At 37.7% G+C, this 15,690-nt stretch overlaps 1 protein-coding gene across 5 annotated transcripts in view; it reads left to right on the forward strand.

Moving 5' to 3' along the window:
• Window positions 1-219: 219 nt before the first annotated feature.
• The window catches only part of LOC110448791 (phosphatidylinositol 4-phosphate 5-kinase type-1 alpha-like), a 66,236-nt gene continuing 50,765 nt past the window's right edge, over window positions 220-15,690 (forward strand). For all 5 annotated transcript variants that reach the window (XM_021495233.1, XM_021495235.1, XM_021495234.1 and 2 more), the window contains exons 1-4: window positions 220-508; window positions 7,578-7,624; window positions 8,895-9,008; window positions 14,586-14,716. In XM_021495233.1, coding sequence (XP_021350908.1) covers window positions 427-508; window positions 7,578-7,624; window positions 8,895-9,008; window positions 14,586-14,716 — 374 coding nt within the window. In that variant the 5' untranslated portion in view covers window positions 220-426. The remainder of the gene's footprint in view (window positions 509-7,577; window positions 7,625-8,894; window positions 9,009-14,585; window positions 14,717-15,690) is intronic.

Genomic DNA, 15,690 nt, shown 5'->3' on the forward strand with positions numbered 1-15,690 from the left:
GTCAATCGATTTAACCCTTATGACATGAATCATGTGAAGAAAGAATAAGAATTTCTGTAGAAAAGTAAATATTTTTTCTTTTTATTTCCATGTTTTAAACATCAAACATCTTATTTGTACATAGATGTGAGTTTTTACTCTCTTTTTTAGCGAATAGATTGATAGGGCAAGTCACAATCTCAGGTGTCACCTGTTTACGGAACTAATTTAACGCGCATGCGTAGTTTCCATGTTCCGTCTTCGCTGTCAGACAGCCTCCCGGTTCGGCAAAATATTGATGAAGGAGCAGAATCTGATGATATTCTGTACTTACAGCAACCTAATGGGTTGACGCAAGATACACGGTAGAATTGAGATGAGGAATGAGCTCACAATAAATAGGAAAAGATCAGAAATCGTAATACTGAGGTGCTAAAAATAGGCAAAATGGCGACCAACGTTCTGCAAACAAGTGAAAATCGCGAACGGGAAAATGATGTGAACAGTGTTAAAGAAGGATCGGAAGATGGTAAGAGTGATTTAATGAAAGTGTTTAGTTCACATATTAAATGTTAAGCTACATCACTAGATAGTAGCTATACATGATGGTTTTATTTACCTCCTGAATTCAGTCTGAATGTCGGGGATGACAAATAGGACAGTTGATAATTTTTGCCTGTTGTAAAAAATCAATGAGTACAACAGTACGATTTATGAGTGCAGTATGGTGTAAAACGAAATCTGGCTGTGTGTTTATTTACAGGGGATATTTAATCATTTATGATAAAACTCGTGCCACATGCTTTTGTTTTACTAACAGTAAAATGGAATATATATTTAGCAATGATGAATCAGGATTTCTATCCTAACGTGTTGATGTCGAAATTAACAAGAAAATCGATGATAACATTGTTTCCTGTTTTATTAAGTTTTGATATTGTTATGAGATTTACATTAAGGTTATTATCAGACTCGTGTGCCCCAAAACGTTTTTGTTTATGTTGAAATATTTGCCATGATATTGACTATTTGTCAGTAACAGATCTATGTAACCCTGGTAAATACTAGCCACATTTTATCGCTCGGCTAGAGGGAACTTCTCTTCAGCTTGATTGGTTACGCGTAAAACTAGTAAGCCAGAGGTTCTAGGTTTGATCCCTAGCAGAGGCAGTGATTTAAATTTAATTAATCAGACGCTCTGTTACACAGATCTTTCGTTGACTTGTTGTTTGAGGGGTTTAACTTAACTACACCAAGTAGTTGGGTTATCCAGAGGGCGATCTCGCTGAAAGGACCTTCACCAGGGCTTCATTATTTTCGGAATAACACGCATAGCTTTTTGAATTGAAACATATATAGGATTATGGTTGCCATCTAGTTCCGTGCTAGAGAGAATTTCCCTTTAGCTCAGTGGTAGAGCGTCCGACTAGGAAGTATGTGATCGCGGGTTAGATCCCCGGTGGAAGATAACTTCTCTCTTTCCTGTTATAAATGGTGTACATGTCTGTGGCCCTCCCTGTGGTGACAGGGTTGTGGTATTCGAGGGCGAACACATTTACCATGGATGGGTACACATTTACAAAGATGTTATAGATATTAATTGTTGTTTTTTGTACATAAGATTACAGTCCCCTTCCTGCTTCACTCTAGACAATTCCCTTTAGTGCAGTGGTAGAGCGTCTGACTAGAAAGTATGGGGTTGTGGGTTAGATCCCCGGTGTAAGCACAGTACTATTCTCTTTCCTGGGAGAGAAGGGGATGTGTACTTCTGGTGAATATCAATATTTCAGACAGCTGTTACAAGAATACGGTAAAAAACCAGTTCCCTTAGCTGCATGTCTGATGAGCAGGTAAAAAGTCACAGTTAGATAACTCTTTCATGATGGATGTGAAGTTTCAGCAAATATAGGATAGTTACACTGTGACAGAGATTGCCAGATAGATTTACCCTCCCCAACCCCCCTGTGTAGGTTGTGATTGCAAAATTGTGTGACTTTGTCCTGGACCAGAAACTTGTATCTTGGAAAACATGTATTGGGATATATATAGTGAAAATAACAAGGAATGCTAAAAATACTAGTTTTTATGTTTTATATGAATAAGGGCTGTCACTGATGTAGTAGGACGAGGAATAGTGATAAAATTTGCTGGGATTCAAACCTGCAGCCCCTGGCTCTCCAGTCAAATGCTCTACTGCTAAGCTAAAGGGAATTTCCCTACAGCTTATAAGGCAACCTAATTAATTTACATCTTTTACAATCATGATTCCCCCCTTTTTTCAAAAACCAACCCAGGTTCTTTGACTCCCCGTCACGGGTTCTCCTACCTTGAACGAGGAGGGTCAACGGCACCAGTTTGTAGTTAAACGAGGAATAGTGATTAAGATATTGTCATCGCTGGGGCTCGAACCTGCATCCCTTGGCTCTCTAGCACAATGCTCTACTGCTGAGCTAAAGGGAAATTCCCTACAGCTGATACTTGTAAGGCAACCTAATCAATACACATCTTTTACAATTTAATGTGAAATTTGAAACCAGAACCGTATCCTGGTATTTAAAACATTTTACACTGCAAAATGCACCACTGCTCATGCAGTGCTGAGAGACATAGATATAAAAACGAGAGAGATAATAAAATAGCAATCTTTGAAAGTTGCTTTATATTCTCTTCCTTGCATTAACTGATCATTTCGTAACAGTTTGTGTGAATTGATACAAGAAACCTCGGAAGCTTGAATACATCAGATTGTTGAGAAATGTTGATATGTGTTAGCGAGTGATCTGTTACTGTATACATGTACGTACCTGTCAGGTGACTAGATTTCGTTGGGTGCACATGTGACCACTTCTGCATGTGCATGCATGACCTAACGGCCTGGTCAACGCTGGGCCATCATTTTCACTTGATTTTCCTAAACATATATTGTGATGTTTACACAGATATGTAGCCTTCTGGTTTGTGGCTTTAAATTAACAAGACAATTAGGTTGTAAAATGGGGTTAAAGACAATAGGTAATTAAATGACAGGTGACACATTGTAGAGTGTGGACGAAATTAAATCAACTTGAGGTAAGTTTTGAGAAAATTCACATAGCAATTTGGTAAAGACTCATGATCACTAGGTGATAAAAAATTACATGTTTTGTTCAGGATTGAAATAAGGCAATGAGAGGACAGGTCATTTGTAATTTTAATTTCTAGGCGAAAATTTTAAAGAGGAATGTACATTTTCTCTTGCCCTTGAAAAGAGAATTTGTCAAAGCCAAAGTAGTGTTAGAATTTACACACCTCAGGCAATGGGGCTGCTTAATAGATAGATTTCTTATATCTTACTATAGACCTACTGGAATTTTCATAGACAATGGCCCATTTTCATGAAACTGATTTCATGCTCAAGCATGGATTTTGTGGTCAAACTAATTTATTTCAAACTTTGTAAAGTCATGTTACACAGTCAAAAATGTCCAGTCTATACATTTAAAATAGTATTGGGCTTCAATTAAAGATTGTAGTTACAGCCAAAATGAATGCAATCTAGGACGTCTTGATTATTTATCTGTCACCCAGATTGCATTCATATTGGCTGTAACTGAAATCAGACAGACATTCAATCGTTATATTTACATTTCCTCATACGGTCTGTCTTTTATTCATTAGTCTGATGAGCTTAATTTATATTTCCTGCTGCCGCAAAACCTCACTGGTTCAATTCTTGGAACAGCCGCAGACAGCCATTATCTGACCGAAAACTTTCCAAACAACTGTCACCATTAAAAAATGTAACCAGGCGACAGCTGTTACATGCAGTTAAGTGCTCTTATTATATGTGCAGAACATTCTTAATACAAAAATTAGAACTCACCTGATATTCTGCTTGTCTTCATTGTCTGCAAAACCTGTCAAAATGCGACTTGTGTGAACCAAACGACAACAACAAGATGGCGGCTATCATATCAGTGGGAGTGGTTGCTTACACCGACGTCACAGAAACCATGGTCATGTGACCAGATAATGCAGACTGCAGTTACTGTGCAGTTACTGCAGGCTGACTATCCATAGAGTTAATGGAAAATGGGAAGGGCACATATGTCAATATATATATAGTATTGGTCTTCAAATCTCCCAAAAGTCTTCGTAAACTTGCCAGGAATTTGGGCTTGAGAATTGAACATGACATAGTCTGGGTTTGAGCATGAGATTCTGGGTTTGAGCATGAGAACAGTTTCATGAATATGGGTCCTAAACTTGACTAAGAAAATTTCAGTTATATATAAAGTGCAACATTATCAATGAAGCGAAAACATCACAGGGAATAACTTAGTCTATTAACTCATTCACCCCTGAAATTTCATAATGAACTACTCAAACCTTTGAATTGGAAGAGTTCACATGCGTCTTCAGGGGTGAATGAGTTAAGTAAAAATATGAATCATTACTAGAGACCTACAGTGGTTTTCAAGGTGTAGGGTCTACTGTTAAACGCTGCCAGAACTAAGTTTTAGACAATGCAAGTTTTACCACTTATGGATAATTAATAAAAATAAGCATGTACATATATATTGTAGATATAAACACACAAGTTACGTTTTATTGCAAGTGTTAGTCATATGATACGCGGGTGAAATTGATATGTATCGTGTATCGGTCATTGTGAAATAGAAGGCTTCAGTATTCCAGCAGCCAGATACTAGTACAAAAAACCAAAGCTGGTACGAAATTATCCATTATGTATATACACATAAAGGTACAACAAGAGTTAATCCTGGTCTATGTTGTCATTTATACAGGTCAACTATAAATAGATTATGTTTACAATGTTAGCTATGGGATGTATTTAACCCATTTACTCCTAAAGTCACATTTGAACCTTACCAAATCAAAGACTGGGCAAGCCCAGTTTAAAAATGTAGGGATGAATGAGTTCATAGATTTGACTCGCGGAATTATCTGTATTCCAAAAAATTGTTTACCTGGAAGTTTATCAAACTGATATAAGTACAGTATAATATACCTGGGTATATGGAGTGATGTACATGTGTAAAGGTCACTCCGGGTGTTTTGGGAATTCTAGACATTTGAAAACATGTATTTTGGATTTTTGAAAAGTTTAACAATCAATACTTTTGTTATTGAGTTGTTTTCACTATAATTAGAAATGACCAACTTCAGTATAATGTGACCAGTGGCCATGGAGTATCATTTGTTAAATCAAAAATGACCAGTCCTCTGTGAACGAATGTAATATTTCATAAATTACCTATTAAATGGTGTTTTTTAGTAATTTCGTTTTTGAAACGCAAATCATGACTTCTTTAAAAAAACAACCCAACATATTCTCAGTTGAGACTGGATTTGGAAATTGAGATAAAAAGGGCGAGATCCTGCGTAATACACATAATCCTTTGACACAAAGTTCAAAAGGCATCATCTGAAAACAGAACCGTTTGAAAATGCATTGTATTTGGATCCTTGTTTTGAGTCGCATTATATCTATTTGTTTATAACTCTAGTGACTGCATGGATTTCAGTCATAGTGGTGTGATCTTAGCTGTCTGTACGTAAATCGTAAATCCCCTGGTATATCCAGTCCCATACAATATAAATATTGTCCTTGCTCACTCGAATGTCTACGTAAATCGTAAATCCCCTGGTCTATCCAGTCCCATACAATATAAATATTGTCCTTGCTCTGATTTACATTTGTACCTGCGTAGTACAGCTGGTCAGTGATAATGTATCTCGGGCAGGTCTTGTACCTATTAACATTAAGGTGATCAGGGTTGACATGGGTGCTTACTGCTTACTGCCATTTTCTTGGTCCTTCAGTTTTAATGGCATGGATGGTGGTAAGGACTGGTCAGCCTAGGGCAGTGGTCAATATAATGTGACCAGGCCTAGGTGGAATGTCATGTTACCATGCCCAGGTTAGGACATTTCAGTGAGGTGACATTTCAAAAGTGGCCCCATCATGATCACCAGGTTTCATATGAACCTAACTGAATGTGGTGTGAGGACGTTAAACCCCAAACAAACAAGTTGTTGTTGACATTTTAAAAGTTCTTTGGAGCATTCCTTTACTCTGCCCCATACCTGCGTTAAAATAAAGTAAGTTATTAATGTCATATCATAGCTTGGCACCTGACTAGCTACTGCTAACAGTTTTCTAAGTCCACCCTTCATCTTGTCAAGAATTCCTGTAAATCCTGTTCCTTATATTGACCCATTCACCTCTAAAGTCACATCTGAACCTTATCAAATCAAAGACTGGGCAAGTCCAGTTCAGATATGTAGAGGTGAATGAGATAATAACTTGACAGAGAGTTTGTCAAAGTCTAGAAGCTGTCCAGTGCATTCTGGAGAAGTTTGTGAAAAAAGTACAAACTTGAAAACAATTCCAATTTTGAAGACAATTTCAACCAAATGTTTTCCTCAGAATTAGTGTTTTGCAAAGAATGATAAAACAAAGCAGCTGGTTACCTGGAAGTTTGACATGAAGAGAAGTACTGTTTACATGTGACTATACATAGATCTGTTTATAATGTACATGTATCGTTTTGTCGTAAGTAGTGCCCCCACCACCAATAGGTACAACAATAGTGGGTGTAACCTAGCAGGTTTACCCTGACCAGGTTGTGAGACCTATAGCCATTGTGGGAGGAAATGTAGTATATTATACTGTATTGTTATAGTATCTGTTTTCAGCTCCTCTGTTAACATATATTATATCTTTCTTTGACTAATTCTACTTATTAATTATTATTATATCCGACTGTACATACAAAATGTCCATGTCACATCAGGTTTTTTTCGTTTTTTTTCGGAAATGTTAAATCTTTGGTACGGAAAAAAAAAAACCTGATCGATCATAAAATTTTAAATGATTCTAACACTACACTATATATATATAATACACATCCAACAAACTCACTGTTAAAGTGCCTACACTAGATCATATTGTCGTTATTACTCATGGTTACTCTATATAAATAATCCAACAATATTTATAAATAGTTGATATTACACATCACATCACTTTGAAGTAAGAGAAGCTAACTGTATTAAACCAAGTTGTTATTAATGTATTTATCCAGCATTAAGCCCATGCCTGGTAATAAGCCCACCCATATTTATTGTTCTGTTGAAATACAAACAAATGCTATTTCATTGTCTCGTTACAAGCCCATCCTTTATTTTGAGTGAGAGGTTATGTGGGCTTATTGTAGGAGATAAAATTATAATATCTGTGAAAGAATTTAGATTATAAATAACTGCTAATAATGATTTGGTTTGGTTTGTTTGTGTTTTACGTCCTATTAGCAGCTATGGTCATTTAAGGACATGATAGGTTTTGGTGGTGGAGGAAAGCCGGAGTTCCCAGAGAAAAACCACAGCCTACGGCCAGTACCTGGCGACTGCCCCACGTAGGTCTCAAACCCACGACCCAGCGGTGGAGGGCTAGTGGTAGCAGAACGTCAGACGCCTAAACCACTTGGCCACCGTGGCCCCTAAGTACAGCTAATCGTGAAGTAATTATACATTGATATAGTATAAGGAAGGCATTTATAATATAATTGTAATTTCATTATTCTCTTTTGCAGAATGTGACGATGATGGGAAACAGAAACTAAGACCGCCTCCTATAGAGGTAATGTTTAATTTGTATTAAAATGTAATTTTAATGAAAAAATACAGTACTTGCCCCACAATGAAGTACACTGTATACAGGTCAATTTTTTTAAAATATATATATGCATAAAACACATATACTTTATCAAATTAGCTTTTACAATATCATAGTGTTTTGTAAACTTATTTATTTTACAACATTCAATTAGCACCCGAAGGTCTAGATAACCTACGTAATCAGGCATGCACAGGTGACCCAATACCGTTTCCCGTCCAAACCTTGGTCTTGGTGAAAGGCGGCTGTGTTATCCACTGTTCCACCCGACCATCCATTATGGTCTTTTAATTATAAGAATAATTTGAGGGTCTTATATACCGCTTTATCACAACCTAGTCCGTAGGTCATCATAAAGCGGTTCACAAGTTATTATCTGTGGTTATAGGGCCTTGGCAACCAGCCACTATCATTCTCAACTCCCTGGGGAGTAAACAGCCGTAGCTACCATTTCGGCGCTTACAGCTAGCATTCAACAATTCTAGCACTGCCCAACCACGTACTCATTTACAGCTGAGTAGACTGGAACAAGCGGAGTAAAGTATCTTGCTCAAAGTTACAACACAGTGCCGTGGCATGACTCGAACCCACAACCCTTCAGTCACGCGCCCGGCGTTCTACCACTAGACCACCATGCCTCCTAAATTTAAAGGAAACAAGGCCATTGTACCCATCCATGGTTACTGTTATGAGCAATGTAATAGTACACTGTGAATATAATAGGTCATCCTTAGAAAATTTTGCTCTTGGTTGTAATTAGGCAAAAAGACAAAGATTTATACACTTGCCCAACTGGCAAAATCTACTGGCCATGGGCCATTGGGCGAACTTGCCAACTTTCCCTATTTAGGTGGCAGACTCCCAATTTTGGACTAAAAATTGATCATTTTAAACCAGTGAATTTGCTAAACTATTCCTATTTTGTAAGGTCTGATGATTTTTAACTGAAAGAACAGCTCAAACAAAGACATTTAATAGTGTTATTTTCCCCTAGGGTGTACATACACACATAAATTAAGTGTAATCTCTAGCTCCCATGTAAATTTCAAAATGTTGGTAAGTATGCATTGGTCCTGGGATTTTTCTTGCACTGAACATTTTACATACACTGTGCAAGTATAGGAAATTAATTACTTTTCCTGTGTCTGTGTAAAGAATTACTTGTCCTATGTCTGTGTAAAGAATTACTTTTCCTGCTGATAACTTTTGTATACAGTATTTATTTGTTTTCCAGGCTCCCACAAATGTGATGGGCCATGGACCCCGGACCCCAGGAGGGTCGAAGGAGAAGGAGAAAAAGATCGGACACAGACGAGTAGACGAGACTGGAATTGTTACATACAAAAAGGTACAAATATTAAAGCATTCAGGGAAAATCTTACAAGCTCAAAGCAACTGAAAACTCTCAAATATTTACTGTTTGACAATAAAATCCATATTTGCCCAATGCAAATTTCGTCCTTCACATGTATGTTATTACTATTCTTTCAGGATTAACCACCTGTTAGAAATCTTTGTTAGAAAACTGCTAATTGTTTTGTTTTAAAATATGACAATAATGGACACTCATATACTGCATCCACCCAAGTTTGTAGTCTGAATCGCTTTACAACTCATTGATAACAAAGGGTTCTAAAGGGCCGGTTTCCAAAACGGCCCCTTCTCTGATTCAAATTTCCTGTTGGTGGTGCATTGCCCATGCCGTTGTGGTCACAAATCTATAAAGTATAAAGATTTAGGTCACTTGGTTTGTTTTTTATGGCTCCTCAAAGTTGTCCCTTTCAGAAGCTGTCTAAGTGTTGATAAAATGTGCATGTTATGTAAAATATTAATGAAAATCTAATCAAATGATGGTCACTGTAAAGAATACATTCACGGCATGATTGTGACAAAAAATCATGTGTCCATCGCGCCATTTGGCTGTTTTATGGAAGAAACAATCTCAAAAATGCCATTTTAGATGATAACATTTTAGACACAAAAACTGTGTTTTTTAGAGAATACACCCTATTATGGGTGTTGAATGAAAACCAATTTTTATCCTATTAAACAGTACGTAATATGCTATTGATGAGAGGAAAAATCATCAAAATTTAAGTGGTGGAACATTTTCAAATGTTGGGTTGAATTGCCGATTTTCGACTTTCTTTAGATAATTAACAAAAAAACGAGAGTATTTGCTCGGTATGTTGAGAATATGTACACAGATATGAAAAAAAGTGAGAGAAACACTTTTTCATAAAAAAAAATCCAAGATGGCTACTTCACAAGTCCCCGTGGTTGAAGACATTGGCTGACAAATAGACAGAACAACAAACAAAATGTGTTCCTTATGATTTTGGTTGGTTTTCGCATTTACGGGAGTGTTCATAGCTACAGGCGATTATATAATACCTATATTTATAAGATTGGTTAGTCACATGGTAACGGGGATCTTTCATATGGAGCCCCAAACATACTTTCGACATATGCACTCCGTTGCCGCATGGAAAACTATTTCAAGTTTTGTCGGAATTTCTTTACCTGTGGTTGTAATGGTCGAGGGTTTTCCAGCGTCCTGTAATACCCAAGGTAGTACAAGATACTGGAGATGTGCGCACACATTCCCATCGTTCTCTCTCCAACTGGGCACTGGCAGTAGTAGTCCTTTATTGGGGCCTCAACATCGGGTGAAACGGTAAACCGTATCCAAACGTTATATTTCGTTTGGCTTTTGTGTCGAAAATGTATTTCACATCGGAGAAGGTCTGGGGAGTGCTGGAAAAGCCACACCTCATAGTCTCCGTCATCACTTAAATGTTCGGCGATGTAACCAGGAGCCAGAGATATCTGATACGTTCCACACTTGGTTCTCAAGTAATCAAGATCGAGACGGGGAAACAGTACGAAAGATGCATCCATCTTGACAAACTCGGACCTTGCCCGTCTAGATAGATCTGGATCTATCTTGATTCTCAGAGCTAAACCATTCGGTGTTGTCAAACGGTCCTTCATACGTTCAGCCATTAGCCTATCTTTGGCATCTCTCTCTGGAGATCTCTGGTAGATTGGTCCTCTAATACCATTCTGACAGGCTGTGACAGTTCGAAGCAAAGCCTCAATGACATTGATAAAGCTGTTAGACACCAATTGCGTTCGGAAGAACGTCCAGTGTTTCAGACGACCATGATAGGATTCCACAATCCACCTCGATTTGGTGATAGTTCTGTCAAGATTTGCTTGGACGTCAGAATGTTGACTTTGACCGGGTTTCAGGTATGACGGCATGCTAGCATTGAGGCCAGAGGCTTCGAGAACTGGTAGGACATCTCTAAAACCTCGGTCAACGACAACGTTGTCGTCTGGTTGTAGCCAAGTAACTAGCTTGTCCATGACTTTTTTTGTAATTGTAGCATCATTTTCGCTGCCAGTGAATGGTCCTACTGTGTCCAGAATGTAGCCATCTGGTAAGGCGATGCTCATGAATTTGAGATAGTTTCTCTTCTTCTGGCCACAGTAGGACATTCTCTGGAGCTTGTGGTCGGAGCTTTTCTGGATATAAATATAGGTGCCATCTAATATGGCAGTGGCTTTATCTCCAAAAAATGCTTCTGAAAAGACAGTATTGTGCCCGAGCAACTGTTCTCTTGTCAAGTGATCCGGACCTAGAAATTGTGGGACTATCGATGTGTCTAATGCCTGTACTATGGAGTGGAAAGTTTTGGACACACTTGACTTGGAAATTCCAAAAAGAGAAGAACACTGACTCCAGGAAATGTCGGTTTTCAGTTTTACCCAGAACAGTAATAGAGCATCGTGTGTAGTCTTGGTATATATACCAGATGAAAGATATGGGGAACAGTGCGAGTGGATTTCGAGGAACTGATCTTTGGACCAACCTGTCCAGGCCATGCATGCCGAGTCATCAAGAGAAGAAAAGCTTATTGTAAACGCAGACTGGTTCTGTGAAAGGACGTGCGACACCTCTAGGAGGTCATTAATGATTTCGGACGATTTTGATGGTAACTGAGATTCCAAGGAACCTCTACCATCAAGGACAACCTCTGTAGACGGATCTAAGTCGTTACCAATAAGGTGAATGGAGCAGACGCGGGATGAGGTGGGACACCACAGTTTGTGTGAATAGATCAGGTGATGTCTTGCACGTTTTGGTAAGACTGATGATTTTGTTCCATTTCTTGCAAAGGTAACAAGACAGAGACAGCATTTTTTGTGTGAAGATGATCCATTCAAAAGATCATGAAGGGTCAGCAACGGCAGGATATGGGACGGGGAGTCGTCTTCTTCCTCTATTTCCTGGTTCTGCTCGGGTTCAGGTTCAGGCTGATTTTTGTTCCGAAGATACTTCATGTAGCACTTCTGGCAAATAAGTGCTTGTTCCTTTGCTGACATCAATCCTTGTTGCACCAGCGTATCTAGGAGCCATTTATATTGTGGACTATTTACATTGCGTGCACTTCTGTTCTTATTGCCACTACGTTTCTTGAAGTATACTTGACACCCTTCTCCAACACATTTACCCTCCATCTTGAAACAATAACGATTGGTTTATGAAGCGTCGATAAAGTAACAAAATAGCAAGCCACCGATGATTGCTGTAAACAGCTAATACTTAGTAGTTTGGTACAATTATGCGAAAATGTGTGATAAATAACGAACAACTAATTACACAAAATAACAAGACAATATAATAAATCACATTCAATACCTCCAAGAAGCGCAGAATTGATTGATTACTTAGAACAAAATAAAGTATTTCATATGGATAATCTATCTATTCGATGTGGCGTGGTCGGCAGGCACAAAGAAAGTGAGACAAGTCAGGGTCCCAACCCTGACAGAGCCACAACGCTTTGGAGATGGGACAATAAAACAAGGAAAGTGAGACAAGAATAGCTAGCGTCGAGTCAATGATTCCGTAAACGTATAGACAAAGACAAGAAGATACGGATAAATGTACAAGGCCACACGATCAGAAAATTCAGAAGAGGACAACTTGAGATAGAACAGTATTCATGTATCAGGGTGTCCTCAGTGTAAATCTTTATATCGATACTGTTTATTTAGTCGTTACACATCATAAAACTGTCATGAAAATATCCGCTCTGATATTCAATATAAAAGTTTGTATATAATAAGCTATATAATAGGGTTTCAGACAAGGTTGTTACTCATTTCCCCTTTTCTTTCAATTTACAACCACATTCAGGCGGCGATATGAGAACGTTCCACCACATGGAATTAGCTGATTTTTGGTACACATATGAAACAAGTAAAGCTCTATCCGATTTTCTGATGGAAATTTGCATCCAAAACTATATAACGGGAGAAAATTGCAATTTTATGGCATTTTTCTTCATAATTGTGTCTCTGCAAGTGCATTTTCATCCGAGAAATTTTTTTTTTTATGTTTTATGAATAAACACGATGTTTTGGAAATATTTATCAAAAGAAATTTATACTATGTTGCGAATTACAATTTCGAGATAACCTTCTTTTATTTACGAACTTATGTCTTTGATGCTGAAATTGACAACTTTATAAAAATACATTTTCACTGAAATTATGAAATCTGGGTGTCGGAAAGGTGTAAAATTATACTTCGGAAAAGAAAAAAACAGTAGTTGAGCTAGATAAGAAATTATACCGGGGCAGGCTCCTATGGAGAATTAACATTACTGGAAACAGGCCCTTTGATTTTTGAGAAATATCTGAAGCACATCAATTTTTGTTTCCTGCTTAAGTTGCACTTTATCATTTTAAATCTATATATAAAGTTTTAAAAATATATTTCGCATCAAGTTGTCAGGTTAAGGTGATGTGACTCCTGAAACAAGCTAATTTATAAACCATGTATTGTTTAGCCAAGTATATTTTATTTGAACAACATTTACTAAAGAGGGTTTAAATCAACATTAATATGTGAACATTTGATGCTATATTCCAATTATATATTGTATAGATTTACATAAAAAAAAAAAAATCATGAAAATTCCAATTTTATTTATATTTAAAAATTGAAGATTTATGCTATTTTTTAAATCTTCAATCCAAAATGGCTGACAAGTAGTCAAAAAGTGCAGACTTAAAATGGACATAACTCGAGATAATTTGATGATCTAATCATCAAAATGTCAAGCAGGATGAGTACGTTACGATAAGCATAAACATAACCCTGCTTAAAATATCTGAACAAATCATGTGACCTCACTTTATTGTTTAGAATATGTAGCTATTGAAGCATCGAAAAGGTTATATTTAACTCCTTCACCCCTGAAGACACATTTGAACTCTTCCATTTCAAAGGTTGGAATAGTTCATTATGAAATTTCAGGGGTAAATGAGTTAATTTTATGTTGTCCTGGAAAACCTCGTACATATGTAGCAGTACTGAGATGTAAACCGTATTTTACAACAATGTGATTAATACCAACTAATAGGCAATTAGCTATACCAGGAAATGTTTGCCTTCACATTCAATGTTTAATTCCTTGTTTATTTTGAAAACTTCCCGGTATACAGTATCCGTTCACTACAGACAGGACTCATCATATCAACTTTATTTATTTTACAAAAATTATGAAACAAGTGATTGCAATTTATATTAATCACTCCTGTTGGCCCAGATGTTAGGACACAGGGGGTCTTTATGTTGGAGTAAACTGGAGTACCCGGAGAAAACCCATGTCGTCTGGCAGGTGACCCATACCTTTTCACGTCTGATAGGGAAGTCAAACCCTGGCCGCTTTGGTGAAAGGCAAGTGTGCTATCCACTGCACCACCAGACAACCCAAAGAGGTGATCATGAAACAATGAAGGAGATGAAGATATCACTTTATTTTGAGGAAGAATTTGCAGTAAATCTTGTCAAAGTAAACCTGTTATACCACTTTCCTCATCAACATGTTTTCGCTTCATTTCCCAGAAACCGACGTCGGAGTTGATGGCTGCGATACAGCTGGGGATCGGGGCCAGTGTGGGAGGGCTGTCCTCGAAACCGGAACGCGATGTCCTGATGCAGGATTTCCAAGTTGTCGACAGTGTGTTTTTCCCAGCGTATGTATATAAAGTTACCAGAAACACTCCAACTTAAGTTAGGAATGTGTTATATTCTGTTGTGGAAGGAACCAGGTAACAATAGGAAGTCAGTTATTAGCTCACCTGGCCCGAAGGGCCAAGTGAGCTTATGGCATGGTGCGGCGTCCGTCGTCCGTCCGGCGTCAACTTTTTACTTTAAACAACTTCTTCTCAGTAACCAAAAGGCCAAGGGTGATGATATTTGGCCAGAGGCATGCTTTGATGAAGGGCTACCAAGTTTGTTCAAATAAATGACCTTCATCAATTTTCAAGGTCAGAGGGGTCAAATATGTAAAAATCTTTAATCAACTTCTTCTGAATAACCAAAAGGCCTAGGATGATGATATTTGGCCAGTAACATGCTTGGATGAAGGGCTACCAAGTTTGTTCAAATAAATGACCTTCATCCATTTTCAAGGTCACATGGGTCAAATATGTTAAAATCTTTATACAACTTCTTCTGAATAACCAAGAGGCATAGGATGATGATATTTGGCCAGTAACATGCTGGGATGAAAGGCTACAAAGTTTGTTCAAATAAATTACCTTGATTTATATTCAAGGTCACAGGGGTCAAATATGTTAAAAACCTTTCAACAACTTCTTCTGAATAACTGAGAGGCCTAGGGTGATGTCATTTGGCCAGTAGCATGCTGTGATGAAGGGCTACCAAGTTTTTCAAATAAATGACCTTGATTTATATTCAAGGTCACAGGGGTCAAATATGTTTAAAACCTTTAAACAATTTCTTCTGAATAACCGAGAGGCCTAGGGTGATGATATTTGGCCAGTAACATGCTTGGATGAAGGGCCACCAAGTTTGTTCAAATAAATGACCTTCATCCTTTTTCAAGGTCACATGGGTCAAATATGTTAAAATCTTTATACAACTTCTTCTGAATAACCAAGAGGCATAGGATGATGATATTTGGCCAGTAACATGCTGGGATGAA

Source organism: Mizuhopecten yessoensis, unplaced genomic scaffold, assembly GCF_002113885.1.
Source record: "Mizuhopecten yessoensis strain PY_sf001 unplaced genomic scaffold, ASM211388v2 scaffold4301_2, whole genome shotgun sequence".
NCBI lineage: Eukaryota > Metazoa > Mollusca > Bivalvia > Pectinida > Pectinidae > Mizuhopecten > Mizuhopecten yessoensis.